The sequence below is a fragment of the Prionailurus viverrinus genome, chromosome X (assembly GCF_022837055.1).
Source record: "Prionailurus viverrinus isolate Anna chromosome X, UM_Priviv_1.0, whole genome shotgun sequence".
Taxonomy (NCBI): domain Eukaryota; kingdom Metazoa; phylum Chordata; class Mammalia; order Carnivora; family Felidae; genus Prionailurus; species Prionailurus viverrinus.
The window spans coordinates 17,441,411-17,462,663 of NC_062579.1; the positions used below are offsets into that span (position 1 = coordinate 17,441,411).

The window sequence follows — 21,253 nt, forward strand, 5'->3', positions numbered from 1 at the left end:
TATGTACAATGGGATACTACTTAGCTATAAAAAAAATGAAATCTTGCCATTTGCAATGACATGGATGGATCTAGAGGGTATAATGCCAAGCGAAATTAGTCAAAGAAAGACAAATACCATATGATTTCACTCATATGTGGAATTTAAGAAACGGACAAATGAGCCAAGGGGGTGGAAAAAGAGAGACAGACAAACCAAGAAATAGACTCTTAACTATAGAAAACTGATAGTTACCAGAGGGGAGGTGGGTGAGGGGATAGGTGAAACAGGTGATGGGGATTAAGAGTACACTTATGATGATGAGCACTGAGTCATGTACAGAATTATTGAATCGCTATATTGTAAACCTGAAACACTCTATTTTTTTAATTTTGATTTTAGTTAACATACAGTGCAGTATTGGTTTCAGGAGTAGAATTTGTGATTCATCACTTACAACACCCAGCGCTCATCACAAGTGCCCTCCTTACTACCCATCACCCATCTAGCTCATCTCCCACCCACCTCCCTCCATCACCCACAGTTTGTTCTCTATCATTAAGAATCTCTTGTGGTTTGTTTCCCTCTCTTCTCTTCACCCACCTTCCCATATGTCCCTCTATTTTGTTTCTTAAATTCCACATATGAGTGAAATCATATGGTATTGGTCTTTCTGATTGTATATAACATTGTATGTTAACTGTACAGGAAGGGAGGGAGGGAGGGAGAGAAGAGAAAAGAAAAGAAAAGAAAGGAGGAAAATAAGAAAGGAAAGGAAGGAGGAAAGAAGAGGGGAGGAGGGAGAGAGAGAGAGAGAGAGAGAAGAAAGAGAAAAGAGAAAAAAGAAGAAAAAAGAGGGACAGAGAGAGATCTTGTGGGGATCTGTAGTCACATTTACATTTGACAAGCTCTGGTCTATACCAGGTCCTTCATGGCGATTGTAGGGAAGGAGTAGCTGGCTCATAGCTCAGATCTTCCAAAGACTTAAAAAGGTAATAACCTCCCTATGCCATAACCCACCTCCTTACAACTGATTCATCAGCCAGTTTCTCCGCACCTTCTCCCCTCCTACCCCTGCCATGTTCCTCAGCAGCCTTCCAAGTCTGAAACATATGGGGTTTCCTTCTTGGAACTTCTTATAAACAAGACAAGACTGGCATGTGAGAGTGTCAGGCCTCTTGTTCTTGCCCAATGCTCCTGACCACCGCCAGGGGGAGGCCTTTCTGAGAACACAGCACAGACCTGACTACCAGCCCTGGTGCGGGGTGCATGGAGCTTCCCCAGCTGGCCCCAAAAGGGTTTGAACCAACGAACACACCATCAGGAAGACTAAGTATATTATAGGTAACAGAATAATTTTGTGAAATATTATCCAATGTCGTGTTCATTTCTGGGGATGATGTCTGTCCTGAGGTCCTGTTGGCACTGACAGGGAGACCTCCATTATCTCAGGGGAAAGAAGCTGCAGCTGAGAATACAGGAGAAGGTGTTCAGCTTCTGACTTCTGAAAAGGGCTCTTTTGAAGGCTCGTTTCAAAAAGAACTGTTTTGAAAGGTAAGGCTTTCACTTGAAAGAGCCATGCTTTGAGGACTACAAAAAAAAGGTTTTCTAAATCCCAGAAAGTGCCCCTTTCATTATTAAGAAGCAGAGGCTGAGTGGACTCAGAGTGAGGAGTGTTTTCCTGTAAGCCTTGGAGTGGGGAAAACATGCAATTCACCACGTGGCAGCGTCTTACCCTCCAGGCAGAGGAAAAGCCCCTCCTGAGATCGAGGGGAAAGAACCCAGAGAGGGATAAAGAGGGGAAGGATGGAAGTGAGAAAATGTGAGTGGGGCCTGTCCCTTGCCCCCACCAGGGTCAGGGACAGGCAAGTGAACCCATTAGACAGCCCAGACCAGAGGGGCTGGTACCCCATTCACCTTCAGGAACTCTGGGAGAAAATGGTCTCCCAGAGACCCCATGCCAACATGGGGAGGCCTCAGTAGAGCATTCCTTACATGGGCGCGTCAGGCAGGACTGACATGGCCCCTCCCACAGCTGTCCAGTAGATTAGGGAAGACATTTGTAAAGTTCCCAGGGGCCCTCTGGAGAAACACTGAAGGTAGCGGAGATTTAAAATCTGCATGACTGCTGGGCGGCACACCCAGAGCATAGGGATGGGATCCTGTAGCAGAGGCTGTGGCAAGGACAGGCCAAATGGAGAGGTGGCTGGATGTCAGAAGGCTATGATGGGGGGCTTCGTCACCACAGATGATGGCTGAGCAGGTCCGATACCATACAATGAAAGATAAGCAAGAACCAGTTCCCTACCCCATGCCAGGCCAACACATAGGGCCCAGGAACAGAGATCACCCCAGGAGAAAAAGGCCAAAAGCTGACTCTACACAGTCCCAGTGCAGACCTAGCACAGTGTCGAGTACTGTAAATGTCCAGGGTGTTATTCCCTGTCATCTGGGGACATGGGAGCTCCTGAGTAGGTTCAGCTGCAGAAATGACTCCTGTCCTCCTACCTGGTTGATCCTTCCCCCACAAGAGACCCCCACAAGAGTGTTCATGGCACTTCCCTGACTCGGAATGGCACCTGGCTCCATGTGACATATAGAATTAAATCCACACTACCCCATCCTGCCAATCGCCATCTCTGCTCTCACCTCTACACACCCTATACTGCATGAACATTTGATTTTCTCCAAATGCGCTATGCTTCATAAGCTCCCACCTTCGGACATGCATCCCCGGCCTACAGCACACACCCCTCCACAGGCTTCTAATATTTTGAGGTAATTATTCTGTCTCTGCCATCTCCCACGGGTGAGAACTAGGTCTTATTCGTATTTGCATACCATTTCCCCTCCAACAATTCCTGGCTTGTGGACGCACTCAGGGAATTCATGGTTTCACCAATGAGAGTCCAAATGATCCAAAGATGGAGTGGGCTGCCTTGGGAGGTAGGAGGTCCCCCATCACGGGAGATGGAGAAGTCCCAGTTCTATCAGGAAGTGGCAGTGATGCCAAGGAGGGGCTAGGAGACTGGGTTTGTAACCCTCAGGAGCCCATCCTACCTCAAGAGTCCGAAGGTCCATATGTACCAGGAAAAGGCTTTAGTGGCGGTGGGCTGAAAGTAAGGGACGGTGGGGCCAATGTGGGTGGAGTGCCAGTGGTTCCCAGGAAGAGGGGAAGACGGCTGTGATGGGGACAGCTCAAGTATAATGGGTATATCACACTTCTTGAAATCTCCCAGTAAAGCAAATGCTAACTCACAAGAGCAGGGGGCCGGACGTGCCAGATAATGGTTTCACGTATGTAGGAAGGTATGCTTGGACACACTTACAGTGCCCAGAGAGGAGAGGTATGATGGAAAGCCAAACAGCAGACAACAAACCAAGCCATTAATAATCTACTTCCACACCTAACTCTAGTTAAAATACCAATTCCAACCCATCCTTTCCTCAAACTCTTCCTTGCTCCAAGTTTCTCAGGCAGCGGTAGCCTTATGGGAGATTAATGGAAGGCAGTCAGGTGATGGAAGGTGGACAGAGAACTTACATAATTCAGGCCACTATCCTGCCTCCTTCCACCGGGGACATCTCCATTTTTAAGGTCAGAAAAACCATGTGACCCTATAAGAGGGTACAAGTAATTACCTTTGCCCCGTCTGTCTTTTAAAATAATCCAAATGGATAGAATCTGGGGAGACTGGGTATTTAAAAAGTCCTAGCAATGACTATTTTAATTCTTAGGTGATTACCAGAAACCCTGTGACACCGACTGAAAACGTCAGCTCAGGAAAACACTAAGTGTTGGGGGGTGAGTGCATAGCAGAGACTATTTTTCCATTACACATCTGCCCCCAAAAGCACCTATTATTTGTGATTTATATTCCCTTGCCTTTTATAAGACAGAGCAAGAAAAATGCAAATCCACAGATATAATTTTAAAGCTATTTCATTCAGATCATAGTCATTTTTGCAACAAGTCACATGGCAAACCCTTCCATCTTTCTCTGAGATTTTGTTGGGCTGTGAGCCTTTGGTGGTTCAGAGTAATTTAGTGCATATAGTCGGCATCTCCCTTCAATAAACGGGTGAGGGACTCAGTGGCCATGATACCAATGGAAAGCAAACAAATTAGATGCAAAGGCTGATAAAATTCAGCCCCAAATCACCCCTTAATCTAAGTAATTTGAAAAACTCCACAAGATAGAGTACGTGCCCAAATTATGTAGGTAAATGGCCCTACGCCCTGTGTAGTGGGAAGAGCTCTTGCCAGCAGAAGACGTCCATCTTAGCCAACTCCCCATCATACTCCATTAAAAACACCCTCTTGCTGGAGTGCCTGGCCGGCTCAGTCAGAGGAGCGTGCGACTCCTGATCTTGGGGTCGTGGGTTCAAGCCCCATGCCGGGTGTAGAGATTACTTAAATAAATAAAACTTTTTTGAGAAAGCACCCTGTTGCTTAGCCAGTATTGAACGAGCACTACAAATGTACCAGGGACTATGGGGGGATGTGAAGATGGATGAGACACAGCACAGACCATGGCACCTCATTCTAGGCAGAGATACCCACACGCACCTGGAGGGAGGGAGGGAGGGAGGGAGGGAGGGAGGGAGAGAGGGGGAGAAGGGGAGAGAGGAAGAGTGGGAGGAAGAGAGGGAGGTAAGGGGACAGAGAGAGGGAGGGGGGAGGAGGAGGGGGGACAGAGAGACAGAGACAGAGAGAGAGAGAGAAACTATCAGGATGCCACCAGAAAGGAGCTGAAAAGAAGGTCCATTTGCCAAGAGTGTCCAAGGAAGGTAGCAGGAGGGTACTGCTGCTGAATCATGCCCCAGGGAGACAGGGCATGTCAAGCGCTAGGTCCTCAATGGGGCACGGAGTAGGCATAGGCGCTCAGAGCGAGGGCATGCCAAGGCACTAAGTAGGGGTGTGTCTGGGCACGAGGACGGGCTCCGTGTGCCTGGAGTTTAGGGTCTGAGCAAGGCAGTGCAGAGCCCAGGCTGGCAAGATGCAGAGGCTGGGCAGGGCCAAGAGACCGAAACCCAGTAACAAAACCCAGGAGCAGTCAGAGAGACTGAAGGAAATTAGAAGGTCCCACAAGTGTCCCAGAAGAAGAGGACAAGAGCACCCACGTGAGGAGAGGAGTCAGCAGGGTTGTTATGTCCAGAGGACAGAGTCGAGGCCACTGGATTTGGTGGTCCAAAGGTCATGACCAAAGTGAGGAAGGATGGAACGTCAGTGAGAGCGCAGGCATCTGGGAATGACCGGGAGAGCACCTGCAGGTTGCCAGGAAGGGACTACCGACCCAGGATGTGACTGGAGATGGAGGGAGAGGGAGGGCAGAAGAAGGATGTGATTTGTTTTATTTGTTCTTGTTTGATTTATTTGTTTGAAGTTCTTACAGACTTTCAAAGATTGTAAGCTGAGACGAAACTACTAGAGAGTGAAAACCCTGCATGGCAAAGAGAGGAAGAATGAATGAAACAGGCTCCACGGAAGGGAGAAGGCTGGTGCAGATAAAGACGTCAGCCTGGGACACAAAACATACCCCTTTTCCTCAGGATGCAGGACAGGAGGTGAAGAGGCGAGGAGTTGCAGGTCAGTCGGGGCAGGAAGCGGGTAAATGTTATCAAGGAACATCGACAATCCCGCTGAGGCTAGAAACCACAGACCTGTTACGATGCCCCAACAGTGATTTCCCTCAAGTCCTTAGCACCAAAGGAAAAGGAACAGAGAAGGTGACGAAGGAATGAACCCCAGCGAATCTGCAACGGACGGAAACCGGCCTCTCTCCAGCCCCCTAATAACTCCCTGGGGCAGACTAGAGTCTCTGAGTTTAAAAGAAATGCTTAGTGACAACTGGGACAACTTCCAAAGTGCAGGCACTGTGTCTGCCCTCCATGACACTGCTTAACAGTTTGGGGAAGGAAATACTCTACCTGATTTCTCAAATATTTACGCATTCTTTTTTTCCCCTCTGCCTGTGGTACCTGAGGACATTACTGTGATGTGATAGGATGACATAAGGCAGGACTGACTTTGGAGACAAGGAGTCCAAATTGTTAATTCCCCAGTTATCTGTCTTCTTCTGGAAGGAACGCTCTTGTAAGTATAAAATCATTTCATTGTGGAGACTTAAATGTGAATGAGGAAAATGCCCTCTAAACAATAGGGTCCTATGGTTTCAGTCTGACGAACCCTAAAACTGAGCCTCAAACTAGAAGTTGAGTACTTCGGTGCTCCAGTTAATTCTTGTATAAATACCTAAATGGTGTCTGTCCTCCAACTGAGCCTTAGCACATGTCAGCAGAAGCTTGTAGAGGCTACTTGGCAGACATGTGAAATTCCGGTGCCTCCCATGTATGTGCTGCAAGCCCAGGGCAGATGTCTCTGTTTAAACCTCAAGGTCATAATGCAGTGGACAGGTGTGCATAGGGGAACTCACCGGCTTCTTTGATATGCTTGTAAACATCGTCAGAGCCGGCAGAAGAGTAGGGAATGTCATCATGGGCCACAAAGTCAATCTGTTGGAGACAGAGAAGAGTGATGTCACCACTAGGATGGATGTGCATGTCTGTGATTTGCACATGCCTTTTTTTTTTAACTTTTATTTTTGAAAGACAGAGCGTGAGCGGAGGAAGGGCAGAGAGAGAGGGAGAGACAGAACCCAAAGCAGGCTCCAGGCTCCGAGCTGTCAGCCCAGAGCCCGACGCGGGGCTCGAACTCACGGACCGCGAGATCATGACCTGAGCCGAAGTCGGATGCTTAACTGACTGAGCCACCCAGGTGCCTCTGCACATGTCTTTTTGAGATCAAGCATTCGTAATAAAGCAGTTGAAATAAGCAGTTTATAATGGGGATTTGAATCCTCGACTGAAAGGTCCTGACTGCCAAATGTCTCCTTTTCCAGGAAATAAAGCAAACGAGGTCGGTTTGTCTCCTCTACTGGTCCCTCTTTCTCTCTCCTCTGACAGGAGGTTTTGTTGCCCTTCTGTCCATCTGCCTTTAAGCTTTCTCCTTAGAGAATCTATTCGTTGTTCAGATTTTCCTCACCCCTGCTATGATGAGGGACCCAAAAAACCTCCATTTCCTGTCTCATCGATAGGAATAGGCCTTCACGCTTGAGTCGTGTTTTATGTGGGGAAAATGAATTCACACCTCTTTTCTTATTTGATCTTCCTGACCACCTTGTTAGGCAGGTGGGGCACATGCTACTATTTCCGTTGGGACATAAGGCTGCTGCCGGTAGAAGACTTGTCAGATCTGCCTGAAGTCACCCTTTTCTATTTCACTGCCCTCTGCTGTCACTTTAAAATCAAGCGATTTGAAATTTAATTCCGCCTGAAAGCTAGTGTCCCCTTGCAGTGGCACCTCCATTTTCCCAGTTTACCTAGGCCCCAAACACCTCAGAGTTGGCCTTCTTCCCCTACATCCTTCAGTCTCCGTGACACATAGGTCGCAAGATCCACGGGGGTGCGTGCGCGTGTCTGTGCGCACATGCGAATGTACATGCACGCGTGTGCACCCATCACGTCCTCCCCGCAGCTACTACACCCAATCCGGGGCCCTGTCACCTGGGTTACTGATACCAACCTACACCTGACCTTCCTCACCGCAGGCTCTCTCCCTTCCAAGCCATCCCTCCGTGACACGCTGGGGGTGGGGCACTTCCTTGGGAAACAGTTTTCTTTGTGTCATTCTTTTTCCTGCTCATCTTCACTGGCTCCCTGTTTCCTGCTCCACCCGGTGAAAACCTGTTGCCTGGCTGTCCAAGCCCCTCGAGGCGCAGTTTAGAACAGCAGTCTGATCTGCCTGTGCCGCCGCTTCCTAGCTAGGTAACTCTTAGGTTGGCTGTAAGGATGAAACCACGATTTCCCAACCTTGGTGTCTGCAACGTTTTGAGGTGGACAGTTTTTTGAGGGGCGTCCCGTAGGAAGCTTAGTAGCACCCGTGGCCTTTACCTGCTAGAGGCCGGTACCCGCCCCCGAGCGGTGACGGCCAAAAATGTCTCCAGACACCGCCAGACGTCCCTTGAGGGCAAACTTAAGTCCATTTGAGAATCACTGGATTAAATGAAGTAATTACGTACAAGTGCTAAAAATCACCTGGGACACTCATACTTAGTTCCTCTTCCTCTCCAACGACAACAAAGTCTCAGGGTAGCCATGAGACTGAATGTGACTCACGTGGGAGCAAAGCCCTCAGCACGGTGCCTGGCACATGCTAAATAAGAAGTGGCAGCCCTCGTGCCCATCACTGGTACCCCCGGCACGCCTGGCACAAGTGGAATGTACAATAGATGCTTCATAAAAACGCGTCAGTGATTGCTGGAAGTAAATCATATTGTAGTTTCTCCTTTTTCTTTTTATTCTTGCTGAGAAATTGTCTCCTCTGCTATTATCCATGCACATTTATCAGTGTTCTCTCTTCTCTTCTCCATCGTGAATTTAAAAATAGAAAAGAAAACTCTTAGAACAGCTTAATCTTGTTTTTTTTGTGTGCTGCTTATAAAAGGGAAGAATAGGGCCTAATGTGGAGCTGGTGGGGAGATTCAAAGCACATAATTTGATGCAGATCAAAAGAATTTCTCATGTTTTCAACTAATAAAAATCTTGTAGCAGTAGGAGTCTCAGGGTCACAAAATCACACATATAAAGTTCCTTCCTTAAAGGCTGACCCCTGCTCTTCTGGATACAGGGCGTGTTCATTTGTTCCATGAAAAATGATGCCTGCAAATCTATAAGCATCAGTAGCGATGATGGTGGGGATAACGACAGTAACATTTTTGGAGCTCGGGCTAGGGGCCAGCCAGCATTCAAAGGGTTTTACGTAGATGATCTCATTAGATTCTCAAAAGAGTCCCATGAGAGAAGTACGAATACTGCCCCCAGTTTACAGTTTAGGTAAGTTAGTTCAGTATCTTGCTCAAGGTCCCGCAGTTTGGAAGGGATAGAGGTCACACTTGAACATGGGTGGTCTAGCTCTAGCGCCCACACTGAGGATGGAAGAGGTTATCAGTCCCCAGGCTTGGGCAGAAGACAGGTGCTATGTCAAGTGACACCACATAGTTCCTGAAGCTACCTCTTCTAGCAAGTGGAAGCTTCTGGGCTTTCTGCATGTAAGGTGCAGAGCCAGATTCCAATTCTGCTACTTAGAGAACATGGAAGAGGAAGCACCTTGTGTTTTTCCAGAAACTCTGGAGTGAGGGTCCATGGAGCATCTCTAATGACTTCGTCCACATAGCGACAGTGTCTGAGGGCTTCATATCTCTCTGCTTCGTTCATCACAGTGAAACCTTTGAATTTGTGGGTGAGGTCATCACTGCAAACTGAAACAGACAAATGTGTTAAAGGCTGCCACCTGGCCCAGGCCCTGCTGACAGCCATCCGGTACACACAGGGCTTATTCAGCAAAACAAAAGGATCTCAGCCTTACTTGGTACATGACATAATCAAACTCAGTTTGTTGTTGTTGTTGTTGTTGTTGTTGTTGTTTTTATAGGAACAAAGCATCAGGAAAGCGAAGCAAGCTGAAATCTACCAGCAACCGAGCTTTCCATTTGAGAGCTGATTTTGACTGCATTCTCTGCTGCAACTTTTATTAAAATAATTCTCCACGCTACCTAATGTGATTCTTGTATCTTTTATTTCCTTATCCCACAGCGAAAATTACTGTTCGGGGAAAAAAAATGACCAAATGAACTGACACAGAGCAACCAAGAGGCCTGAATTCTAGAAGGTTTGAACAATCATTTCCAATTCTTTTACTAGATCATTGTACTTAATAACCCAAGTGCGATTCCTTACCATGCACTTGTGCCCCTACATGCGCGTGCGCGCGCGTGCACACACACACACACACACACACACACACTTCTGTTCTCTGGACTGAGGTCCAGTCACTACACATCAGGCCACATACTCAAGAATAGGAAGTCATAAAACAGAAGATCTGATCTAGAGGAATTCATCCTTCTAACATTTCTTATCTTTCCTAGATCTCTGGTTCCTGAATCTCCACATGGGGGTTAATATCATCCACTGTCAGCCTTAGAAAGGATTTTTTGAGGATTTACATAAAAGTACGTTAAAATAAACTGAACAAGAAATATTACTCATGACCTGATCCATAATATTGGGGGGGGGGGGCGTTGGTGAGGAAAGGCAATTTTCCTGAGTTTTCCTCCATGTCAGGAAGAAATGTCACTGCGGGTACAGTCCCTGTTCACCAATATCCCAGTGAAAGTCCTACAGCCATTCTATCCTGACTGCTCCTCAAGAGGTTTTCTGTACACACAAAAAATTTATAAGATTTAAGTATGCAATACATGTTTTAAAAACAAAAATACAATTATTTCCTGGGAATCAAAGAACGACCTACATCCCAAACCCAATCTAGCCACAGAGTAAAGGCAGCCGTTGGCCACAGCCAGCATCCTGGGAAGACTTCTTATTGTAGCCCTCATGTGCTCGACCTCCAAACCATCCTCAAACCTGCTGCATCTGCATCCCGAGTGTGCGCAGAAGCCACATTCGTCTTACCACCTCCAGCACATTCACCTTCCCTCCTCTGGACTACTGCAGTGGCCTCCTAGCCAGGCTCTGGTTCCAGCCTTGCCCACCCCCAGCAGCTGTCCTCATCCACCAGAATGACCTTGAAACCTGCCCAACGGTCATTCTTGGGCTCAGAACCCTTCTCATCTCCCTCACAGTGAAAGGGAAACTCTTCCAGGGGCCCACAGGCCACCACGAGTTCCACACCTCAGCCCATTCCTTGCCTCCGTGCTGTTCCTGAAGCCACCAAGAATGCTCCTGCTCAGGTCAGGACCTTGCACTTTGTATCCAACCTGAAACAGTAGTGCTCCAAATATCCACAGAGCTCGCTCCCTCCCTGGCCTCAAGGCTTCCCAGCCATCCAACAGAAATTGCCGTTTGGCAGTCGCCATCTTTTTCCCGCTTCACTTCTTGCCGTGGCACTCCTCATCATGGAACTCTCTTATTTTATTGTTGATGTTCTTCTACTAATATATATGCTCCCCGAAGAAAGGGACTTTTCTTTGTTTCATTTTCTGATGGCCCATAGTGGGCTTTTAACAAGTATTTATTGAATGAATTAATAGTGCCTGAAATATACAGATGCTCAATTAATGTTTATTATAATTTAAAATAACAGATATTTATCTGTAGGCACATTTCAACAACATTTATATATATATATTTATATATATTATATATATTATATATATATGTATATATATATTATATATATATATATATATATATATATATATATATATATGAGACTGGTGTATCTCTAGATACACGTGTATACCTATACATCCTTCCTGAGATGTACAGACATATATAGAATACAATATGGAAAACATTGTAGTGGTTTATGTGACCCAAACACCATCAACCATGTGGTGGGCTCAAAAACTTTGATGAACATCAGAGTTGCCTAAGGAACGTGCTAAATATAAAGATGCTTGGGTCCCACTCACCAAGATTTTGATTCAGTGGGTGCTATGGTCTGAATGTCTCCCCACAAATTCATTTGTTAAAATCTTAACTTCCAAAGGTGATGATATTTAGGAGGTAGGCCTTTGGTGCTTAAGTCTTGAGGTTGGAACCCGCACGAATGGGATTAGTGCCCTTATAAAGGAGACTCCAGAGTGCTCCCTTAGAACGTTCGACCATGTGAGAAAACAGCAAGAAGGCAAGACCTATGAATCAGGAAGAGGGCCCTCACTAGAGGGACACCATGTTAGCACCTTGATCTTGGAGTTCCCAGCTTCCAGAACTGTGAGAAGTAAACTTGTCTTGTTTTTAAGCTAGCCAGTCTGGGGTGTCTTGTTTAGGAGACCAAATGAACTAAGATACTGAGTCTAGAGTAGGGCCTAGGCAGCTCTATTTTTGACAAGCTTCAGGGATAATTCTGATGTATGCAACATTCAAAAGCCTCTGAAGCATGTTATGAACATCTTGAGTAAAGAACCCAGCCTGTTTTTCAATCACCCATCACTCCAGTTTAGGGGGGTGGGTGGTGGGTGGCAGACAGTAGGGCCATGATGACTATGTTACACTGATTCATTGAATGCACTGATTTATGACTATAAATAGCAATTATTTATGGGCCAAGATACCCAATTTAAATATTGATCTAAGACTTCTTAAATATTCAGTTAGGACTTTATTAAAACACTACCTCAACAATCATACTGAGCAGAAATGGATTTCAGATCCATCAATTTTCTATTTTAAACAACACCAAACTAGGCTGGGTCATATCCTCCCCGCGTTTTGAACCTGCACCTGAGCAATATGGTATAACTTCTAGATGACCGAAATAACGGCCTCCTGACAGAACACGAAGAAAACAAACAGGATGTTTATGTCAGTCCGGGGTCCTATTTTCATATCCCAGGAGTGACCTCAAGAAGCAGCTGAACATGCTGGCCAGTTATTGTCTAAACATTAATTACGCCCAAAGCAGCACTGTTGTTCCTGAATCTTGGCAAATGCACACTGACAACCAGATGGAGACCTCTGAGCAGTGATGCTCCATGGATGAATTCACTGAGTTACGTGGAAGCTCGTACTGTAGCTAACCTATACTGGCAGCTCACTATGTTCAAAATGAAATATTACCAGTACTCTGTAGGAGAGAAAATTTAACATAAGGAGTCAATCAACTTTGGAACCAAACAGACTTGGGTTCTAATCCCAGCTCTGCTCCTTGCTACAAGGAAAATTACTCAGTCTCTTAAGATTCCATCAACTGTCTTTAAAACATGGCAAAGTTTTGAAAATAGAATATGATGATGTGAGGAGTAATGCTCAAAAACATTTGCCATTTTTTTAAGAGTAGTATGAAACCATTACTGTGGATATTCATTTGTGTTTGGGGCTATCTTCCTGTTCCCACTCCAAGCAGGTGCCCAGCCTCTTGGAAGAAACTCTCCCATGGAAGCTGTGAAGTTAAAGTTGCTGGTACACACGCCTGCCTTCCTGGCTGCTGTTTTCTCCAAGCCAGAACTCCTTAGAGGAATTCTGTAAGGAAAGAGACAAAGAGAGAGAAGATTCCTCCAAATGAGGAAGAGGCCAAAAGTCTGAGGATCCCACGAGCAGCAGGGGCTGGTGGCAGAGCCTCACGAGGGATGACGACATGGAGCCCCAGGCACTGGGATTCCACACACTGCAGGCTCAACAGTGCTGGGCTCGAGACTGGAAAGCCCTCTCTTGTTTCTTTAACATCTCGTTGGACTCCGCAGAGGTGAAGAGGGCCCAACAAGGACTGAGAGACTATTTCCCACCAGTCAGGCAAAGTGGAGTCTTAGCAGAATATTTCATTTCAATTAAAGTACAAGACAGCATAAACCCAAGTCCGTGGAGTTTTTATGTCTACTATAGTAGGAATAGTGTCACCATTATTATTTTTGTATTCCCCTCCAATGAGGTAGAAGTAGGCATTGGGTGACCCATATCCTTAAAAACTGTTTTAGGGAAAATATTCTAATATAAATTTTAATTTCTTGACTTGTTTTTAAATGACACTAACTTTTTATTATTTAAGTGTTTATTCAAATTCTAGTTCACACTATAATATTAGTTTCAGGTGTATGTTATAGTGATTCAACAGTTCCATACAACACCCAGTGCTCATCAAGACAAGTGCCCTCCTTAATCCTCATCACCTATTTCACGCATCCCCCCACCCACCTCCCCTTTGGTACCCATCAGTTTGTTCTCTATAGTTAAGAATCTGTTTCTTGGTTCTCTCTCCCTCCCCTGACCCCCATGTTTATCTGTTTTGTTTCTCAAATTCCACATATGAGTGAAATCATATGGTATTTCTCTTCTCTGACTTATTTCACTTAGTGTAATACTGTCTAGCTCGATGCATGTTGTTGCAAACGGTAAGATTTCATTCTTTTTTATGGCTGAGTAATATTCCATTGTCTGTATATACCACATCTTTATCCATTCATCAGTTGATGGACACTTGGGCCCTTTCCTTAATTTGGCTATTGTAGATAATGCTGCTGTAAACATCAGGGTGCATGTATCTCTGTGAATTAGGATTTTTGTAATCTTTGAGAACAAAACTAGTAGTGTGATTGTTGGAGCATAGGATAGTTCTATTTTTACTTTCTGAGGAAACTTCATACTGTTTTCCAGAGTGGCTGCACCAATTTGCATTCCTACCAACAGTAGGAGAGGGTTCCCCTTTCTCTACCTCCCTGCCAACACCTGTTGTTTATTGTTAAATGATGTTACTTTCTTTTCATGTTTATTTTTGAGAGACAGAGAGAATGTACGAGCAGGGGAGAGGTGGGGACAGAGGATCTGAAGCAGGCTCTGCACTGACAGCAGAGAATCCAACGCAGGGCTCGAACTCATGAACCATGAGATCATGACCTGAGCCAAACCCAAGAGTTAGGCGTTTAACTGACTGAGCCACCCAGGCACCCCATGTTAGCAGTTAAATTAAAAAGAAAAAAGGGCTTTACAATTGGTAGTTTCAATTCGCTAAAATAATGTCAACAAGGTAAGCTTACATAAATGAATTTTCAAAGTATTACTGGTCATAATGCTTACAAAATTAGAAATCCAAGTATTATAATCATTGTACAAAACCATGGCATTTTGTGTCTGTTATTGCCTAAGGTTGAGAAATAGATTGTAGTACTACCACTTATCACAGTTTCTGGTCTTTGAATCAATTATTTCTACCAAATACCAAGTATTATGCCGCCTTTCTGTGCACTCACCCTGACCAGAGTGGTTTCATGAGCAAAGCCCATGCTCCACCCAGGGGAACCCCTACAACAAACCTACCCATAGATGTCAGGGGCCCCACAATTAATATAGCAGGTTCTTTCAATTCACCCTAAGCATTTTATTTGCTGACTACACACATCACTGCAAGGGCCAGTCTTTCAACCAACAACATAAAACACCTATTTGTAAAAGACTCCCTAACTTTCCTCAGTACAGAATTGTCTGCCATTAAGGTGGTTTGTGACACTCAAGATAGTCTAAAAGTAATGGTCTTCAAACTAGGACACACATACCCCTGGGGATACACAAAGACTTTTCAAATGATATCCAAACACAAGAGGCTTTAAAGGACTCAATTTTCAGATCCTCAGCTTCCAAGGGTATACTTTCTTAAAATTAATGGTCCCAGAGAAAGCCTCTGTGTCCAAAACCACCCTTACTCCACTATGCAAAAGGAAGACACCATCCGAATCCTACTCTGTTGCATGGCAAGGGGCAGGGGGTTAAGGCTTCAGGCCAAACCGAAGGGAAAGCTTGCTTAATGACTACTGCAAACACCAAGAACCTCTAAAAGCTTCCTGTCCTAAAACATTTCTGATACAGGTAAAGCTCGGTGTTACAAACTCATTATGGGAGAGTAAGGAATAATGCCAACTGTTGCCTAACAACTTTGCGTTTTCATTCCCCTAACTATTGTCAAAGGACATAAGGATCTTGAGCGATAAGACCCAGGAATTCAAAGCAAAAGGAGCAATGGAAAGAAATATTGAATGCTAAAATGGCTTTTTCATATGGTGAAGGGTAAGCATTTCCCCAGCTATTCTCAGCACTCACGGTGAGTCCCGGAAACGCCTTCTCTCTTTTAGTTCAGAGTAAGCATTTTTGCCAGCTATTCACTTCAAAATCAACTGCACAAGGCAAAGCTGCACAGGCTGATACTGCTGCATTTTAGAAATGTAGCTGGAATATTTTCTAGAATTATCATTTTTTTCAAAATACATTGGAATAAACATGTAGATAAAACATTTACATGCTTTTTTTCATATTTCATATGCATGCATTTTAAAAGGAAGTTAAAATCTATTTTATCAGATCACATTATAAAATATTTATTCCATTTACAGATAATGCTTATCCTATTTCTTCTTCTAAAAGGTGTATTATTTTATACCTTCTCCTACACAAAATATCTACTGCCAATTTATTTTTTTAGTAGTATATTCCCTTTTCTATTCTTTAAATTTTTTTTTTCAGCGTTTATTTATTTTTGGGACAGAGAGAGACAGAGCATGAATGGGGGAGGGTCAGAGAGAGAGGGAGACACAGAATCGGAAATAGGCTCCAGGCTCTGAGCCATCAGCCCAGAGCCTGACGCGGGGCTCGAACTCCCGGACCGCGAGATCGTGACCTGGCTGAAGTCAGACGCTTAACCGACTGCGCCACCCAGGCGCACCTTCCCTTTTCTATTCTTAAATACATAGGAGAAGTATGTATACCCATGGTGTCTAATAAAGATAGGTCATTTCTGATTTTTACATTTGATTTTATTTAATTTTTCCCAAAAGTCAAACACCAGAGTTTAAGTACACACACACACACACATCGGTATTTAGAGAAGGAATAACAGGTCTTTTTACCATACGTCTCTCCTTATGAATATGGTATTATTTTACTTATAAATTACACTGCATCGCTATAAATTAAGCATAGTGATTTGTTGTCTTGTTTGTAACTTATTATATTAGAGCTATATATCATTTTAATCTTGACTGATTCTATTTTATACAATGCATTTTATAATGTATTTCTCAGTGTTCTTTATAAGACTTCCTGAAATACATTAACATATTTGAATTGAAAAGACTTTTTCTTAGTTTCTAGGTTTTTGGCAGGTTTGACAGTGAGGACTAGCTTGGTTACTTAGGTTAGATGGTGTTTTCTGCAGATTTAGTAAACAAAAACCACAGCCCCAAGGTTTTTTGGGTTTTTTCTAAGTTTTAAGAAAATGATAAAACCATTTTATCAGAGATTAGTGGATTGACAACAGTGTAATGAAATTACCAATATGTCCATTTCCCCAACCCTTTCTCAGTGTATCTGGTTAAATAAGTTGCTTTCAAGTAAAAGAGTAAAGGTTAGAATTAAGAACCATTTGGTAAGTCTTGGTAAAGCCTTTTTGTTATACTTCCCAGAAAAAAAGAAAGCCAATGATTCTAATAGCTTGGAACACATCTTCCTGTGGGTCGGGTCATTTCTAATCCATTGCTTGCCTCAAATTCCGAAGAGAACCTTAATAAATTGTCACTTGATAGACCATTACAATTCTTTTGTTGACAACAATAAATTCTTTTTGTGATACACGGCAAATAATTCAGGAGTTCAAAGACTGAGTGGCATCACTCTAACAAATTTCTTCCATTCCTGTCTAAATATTTGTGTAAACAAAATACTTCAGCACTGATATCTATAATAAGGAAAAACAGGAATAAAATCAATGTTAAACCCTGTCTCATTCTAGCAGGGATATATTCATCCACAAATCACAAAATCCCAATCATTTCATTTAAATGTTAGAGAACAGTGAACAGGAAAAATTCCAAAGAAAAACAATCTCAGGGCAAGCTAGAGGGAAAAAGCACCTTAGCTATAGACGAACAAGGATAAAAATTACAATAATGTCTCTACAGAAACAACGCAAGCAAGAGGAGAATGGAGTGAAATATTCAGTGTTGAGAGAAAAACTCCAACCAACCTAGAATTCTGCACCCTGTAAAATTATCCTTCAAAAGAGAAGAAATAAAGACCTCCTCAGACAAACAAAAATTGAGGGAATTTGTTGCGAGTAGACCTGCCTTGCAAGCAATGTTTTAAAAATTTCTTCTTTAAAATAAAAGTTATTTAGGGAGAAAGAAAATGATGTAGGTCAGCAATTCAAATCTACATAAAGAAAGGAGAAGCATTCAAGAACCAATAAGGTAAGAGCAAACATTTCATTTCTCTTATTCTTAATTCATCTGGTAACAGTTTGTTCAAAATAATAACCACAACAATATATTCAGTTACGAATGAATGACTGTAATGACACAAGGAATGAGAGGGAGGGGTAAGAAATATTTTGTTTTTATAAGGTACTTGCACTACTAGTAAAATGTTGTTTCAAAGTGGACTTGGGTTAGTTTAGACTATAAATTACAAACTCTAGGGCAACCACTAAACAAGTGAAAAAAGAAGTGTAATTGATATGCTAAGAAAGGAGAGAAAATGGAATCATATCAAATGCTCAATTAAAACCACAAAAGGCAGGGGCACCTGGGTGGCTCAGTTGGTTGGGCTTCCGACTTCAGGTCAGGTCATGATCAGGTCAGTGGGTTCAAGCCCCGCGTCAGGTTCTGTGCTGACAGCACAGAGCCTGGAGCCTGCATCAGATTCTGTGTCTCCCTCTCTCTCTCTCTTCCCCTCCCCCACTCATGTTCTGTCTCTCTCTGACTCTCAAAAATGAATAAATGTTAAAAATAAATTTTAAACCAGGCAGAGGCTCCTGGGTGGCTCAGTCAGTTAAGCGTCCGACTTCGGCTCAGGTCATGATCTTGCAGTTCATGAGTTTGGGCCCCGCATCAGGCTCTGTGCTGCCTGCTTCGGATTCTGTGTCTCCCTCTCTCTCTGCCCCTCCCCCACTCATGGTCTCTGTCTCTGTCTCTCTCTCTCAAAAATAAATAACATTAAAAAAACACAAAAGGCAGAACAAGTGTCAAAGATGGAAGCAGAAACAAAACACAAAGGCAACAAATAGAAAACAGAAAAAATATTGTATATATTAAAGCAACTATTTAAATAATCACTTGGAACATGTACAGTCTACATTTATCAATTATAAGACAGAGATTGTAGATCAAAAAATAAGACCCAACTGTATGTTGTCTGTAAGAAACCCACTTTAAATATGAAAACATATATACATTAAAGGTAAAGGAATCAAGAAAGATACAGCATGCTAACGCTAATCAAAAAAAGTGGAAACAGGGGTGCCTAAGTGGCTCAGTCGGTTAAGCGTTGGACTCTTGACTTGGGCTCAGGTCATGATTGCACAGTTCATGAGTTCAAGCCCTGCATTGGCTCAGCACTGTCAGCACAGCTCTCTCTCGCTTGCTCTCTCTCTCTCTCTCTCTCTAACCCTCTGCCACTTGCACTTTCTCTCTCCCTCTCAAAATGAATACATAAACTTAAAAAAAAATGGAAATACTGTTTGAGTATGTCCTTTTAAAAAAAGGTGAAAATAGCTACATCCATTTCAGACAGAGTAGACTCTAGAGCAAGGAAAGTTATCAAGAAGAGAGGAGCATTATATAATGATAAAAGTGTCAATAATCCATGAAGACATAGAAACCTTTAATGTGTACGTGCCTAGCAACCGAGAGTCAAAATATATGAGGCAAAAACTGAGAGAAATGCAAGGAAACACAGATGAATCCACTATAAGAGTTGGAAATTTTAATGCCCTCTATGAGAAATGGACAGACCTAGCAGGCAGAAAATGAACAAGGACATAGTTTAAGTCAACAGCACCGTCAATCAGCTGAATAAAATTAATAATACAGACTACTTCATCCAACCACAGCAGAATACACATCGTTCTCAAGCTCACATGGAGCATTCACCAAAACAGACAACGTTATGGGCCATAAAACATACCATAACACATTTATAAGAATAGAAATCAGGGGCACCTGGGTGGCTCAGTTGGGTGAGCATCTCACTTTGGCTCAGGTCATGATCTCATGGTTCGTGGCTTTGAGTCCCCCATTGGGCTCACTGCTGTCAGCACAGAGCCCACTTCAGATCCCCTGTCTCCTTCTCTCTCTGCCCCTCCCCCCTCTCAAAAATAAGTAAACATTAAAAAAAAGAATAGAAGGCATACAATGTCTGCTCTCAGACCACAATGGAATTAAGTTAGATATCAATAATGAAAACATAGGTGGAAAATCCCAAAATACTTGGAGATTAAATAGAACACCTTTTTTTTGATGTTTATTTTTATTTTTGAGAGATAGAGACAGAGTATGAGTAGGGGAGGGGCAGAGAGAGAGGAAGACACAGACTTCAAAAGCAGGCCCCAGGCTCTGAGCTGTCAGCGCAGAGCCCTACGGTGGGGCTCAAACTCACGGAGATCACGTGAGATCATGACCTGAGCTGAAGTTGGACACTTAACTGACTGAGCCACCCAGGCGCCTCTAAATAACACACTTCTAAATAACATATGGGTAAAAAAATAAATCTCAACAGAAGTATTTAAATATTTTGAAGTAAATGAAAATGAAAACACAGCTTATCAAAATGTGTGGAATTCAGGGGGAAAAGCTTAGAGGGAGATTTATAGCATTAAGTGCATATATTAGAAAAAAAATAAAGCGTAAAAAGCCTAGATATCTGAAGTCAATAATCTAAGATTCCACCTTAGGAAACTAGAAAAAGAAGAGCAACTTAAATCCAGAGTGAGCATAAGAAATAATAAAAATCAGAAGAGAAACTAATGAAATAGACAACAGGAATCAATAGAGAAAATCAATGAACCCAAAAGCTGGTTCTTTCGAAATATGAATAAAATTTATAAGCCTCTGGTTAAGCTAAGAAAAAAAGAGAAAACACACAAATTATTAATATAGGATATTAAAGAGGGGACATTTTTGCAAATCTTGTGGCCAGTGAAAGGATAATAAAGGACTATTATGAGCAACTCTGTGCCCACGAATTTGGTAACCTACACAAAATGGACCAATTCCTTGAAAGACACAAGCTGTCAAAATTCATACTAGAAGAAATACACAATCTGAATAGGCCTATATCTATTAAAAAATTGCATCAATATCTAATAACCTTCCAAAAGAGAAAACACCAGGCCCAGATGGGTTCACTGGTGAATTCTACCAGACACTTAAGGAATAAACTATAGCAATTCTCTACAATCTCTTCCAGAAGACAGAAGCAGAGGGAATACCTCCTAACTCATTCAATGAGGCCAATATTAACCTAATACCAAAATCAAACAAAGACACTGCAAGAAAAGAAAACTCAGACCAAGTTCTCTCATGAACATAGATGCACAACTCTTCAACAAAAAACATCAAATCCAACAATGTGTCAAAAGAATTATATACCATGACCATGAAAAGACCATCTCTTTTCAACAAATGGTGATAAAAAAACCTGGACACCCACAGGCAAAACAAAATTACTCTAGACGCAAATCTTATACTCTTCACAAAAATTAACTCAAAATGGTTCATAGATTTAAATGTAAAATACAGAAGTATAAAACTCCTAGCAGAAAAGCTAGACGACTTCGGGTATGGCAGTAATTTTTTAGATACAACATCAGAGACATAATTGGTAAACTGGACTTAGTTAAAATTAAAAACTGTGGCTCTGTGAAAGACAATGTCAAGGAAATGAGAAGATAGAACACAAACTGAGAGAAAATATTTGGAAAAGATAAAGGACTGCT

The 21,253-nt window shown here is 43.0% G+C and overlaps 1 protein-coding gene across 9 annotated transcripts in view; it reads right to left on the reverse strand.

Annotated features, from left to right (window-relative positions):
- Positions 1 to 21,253, reverse strand: part of PCYT1B (phosphate cytidylyltransferase 1B, choline) — a 126,036-nt gene that overhangs the window by 39,387 nt on the left and 65,396 nt on the right. For all 9 annotated transcript variants that reach the window (XR_007148907.1, XM_047843662.1, XM_047843663.1 and 6 more), the window contains 2 exons: positions 9,148 to 9,299; positions 6,417 to 6,495 (listed from right to left, as the gene is read on the reverse strand). Coding sequence is in view for 8 of the 9 variants with exons in the window: in XM_047843662.1 (XP_047699618.1) it covers positions 6,417 to 6,495; positions 9,148 to 9,299 (231 nt within the window). In the remaining variant the exon portion in view is untranslated. The remainder of the gene's footprint in view (positions 1 to 6,416; positions 6,496 to 9,147; positions 9,300 to 21,253) is intronic.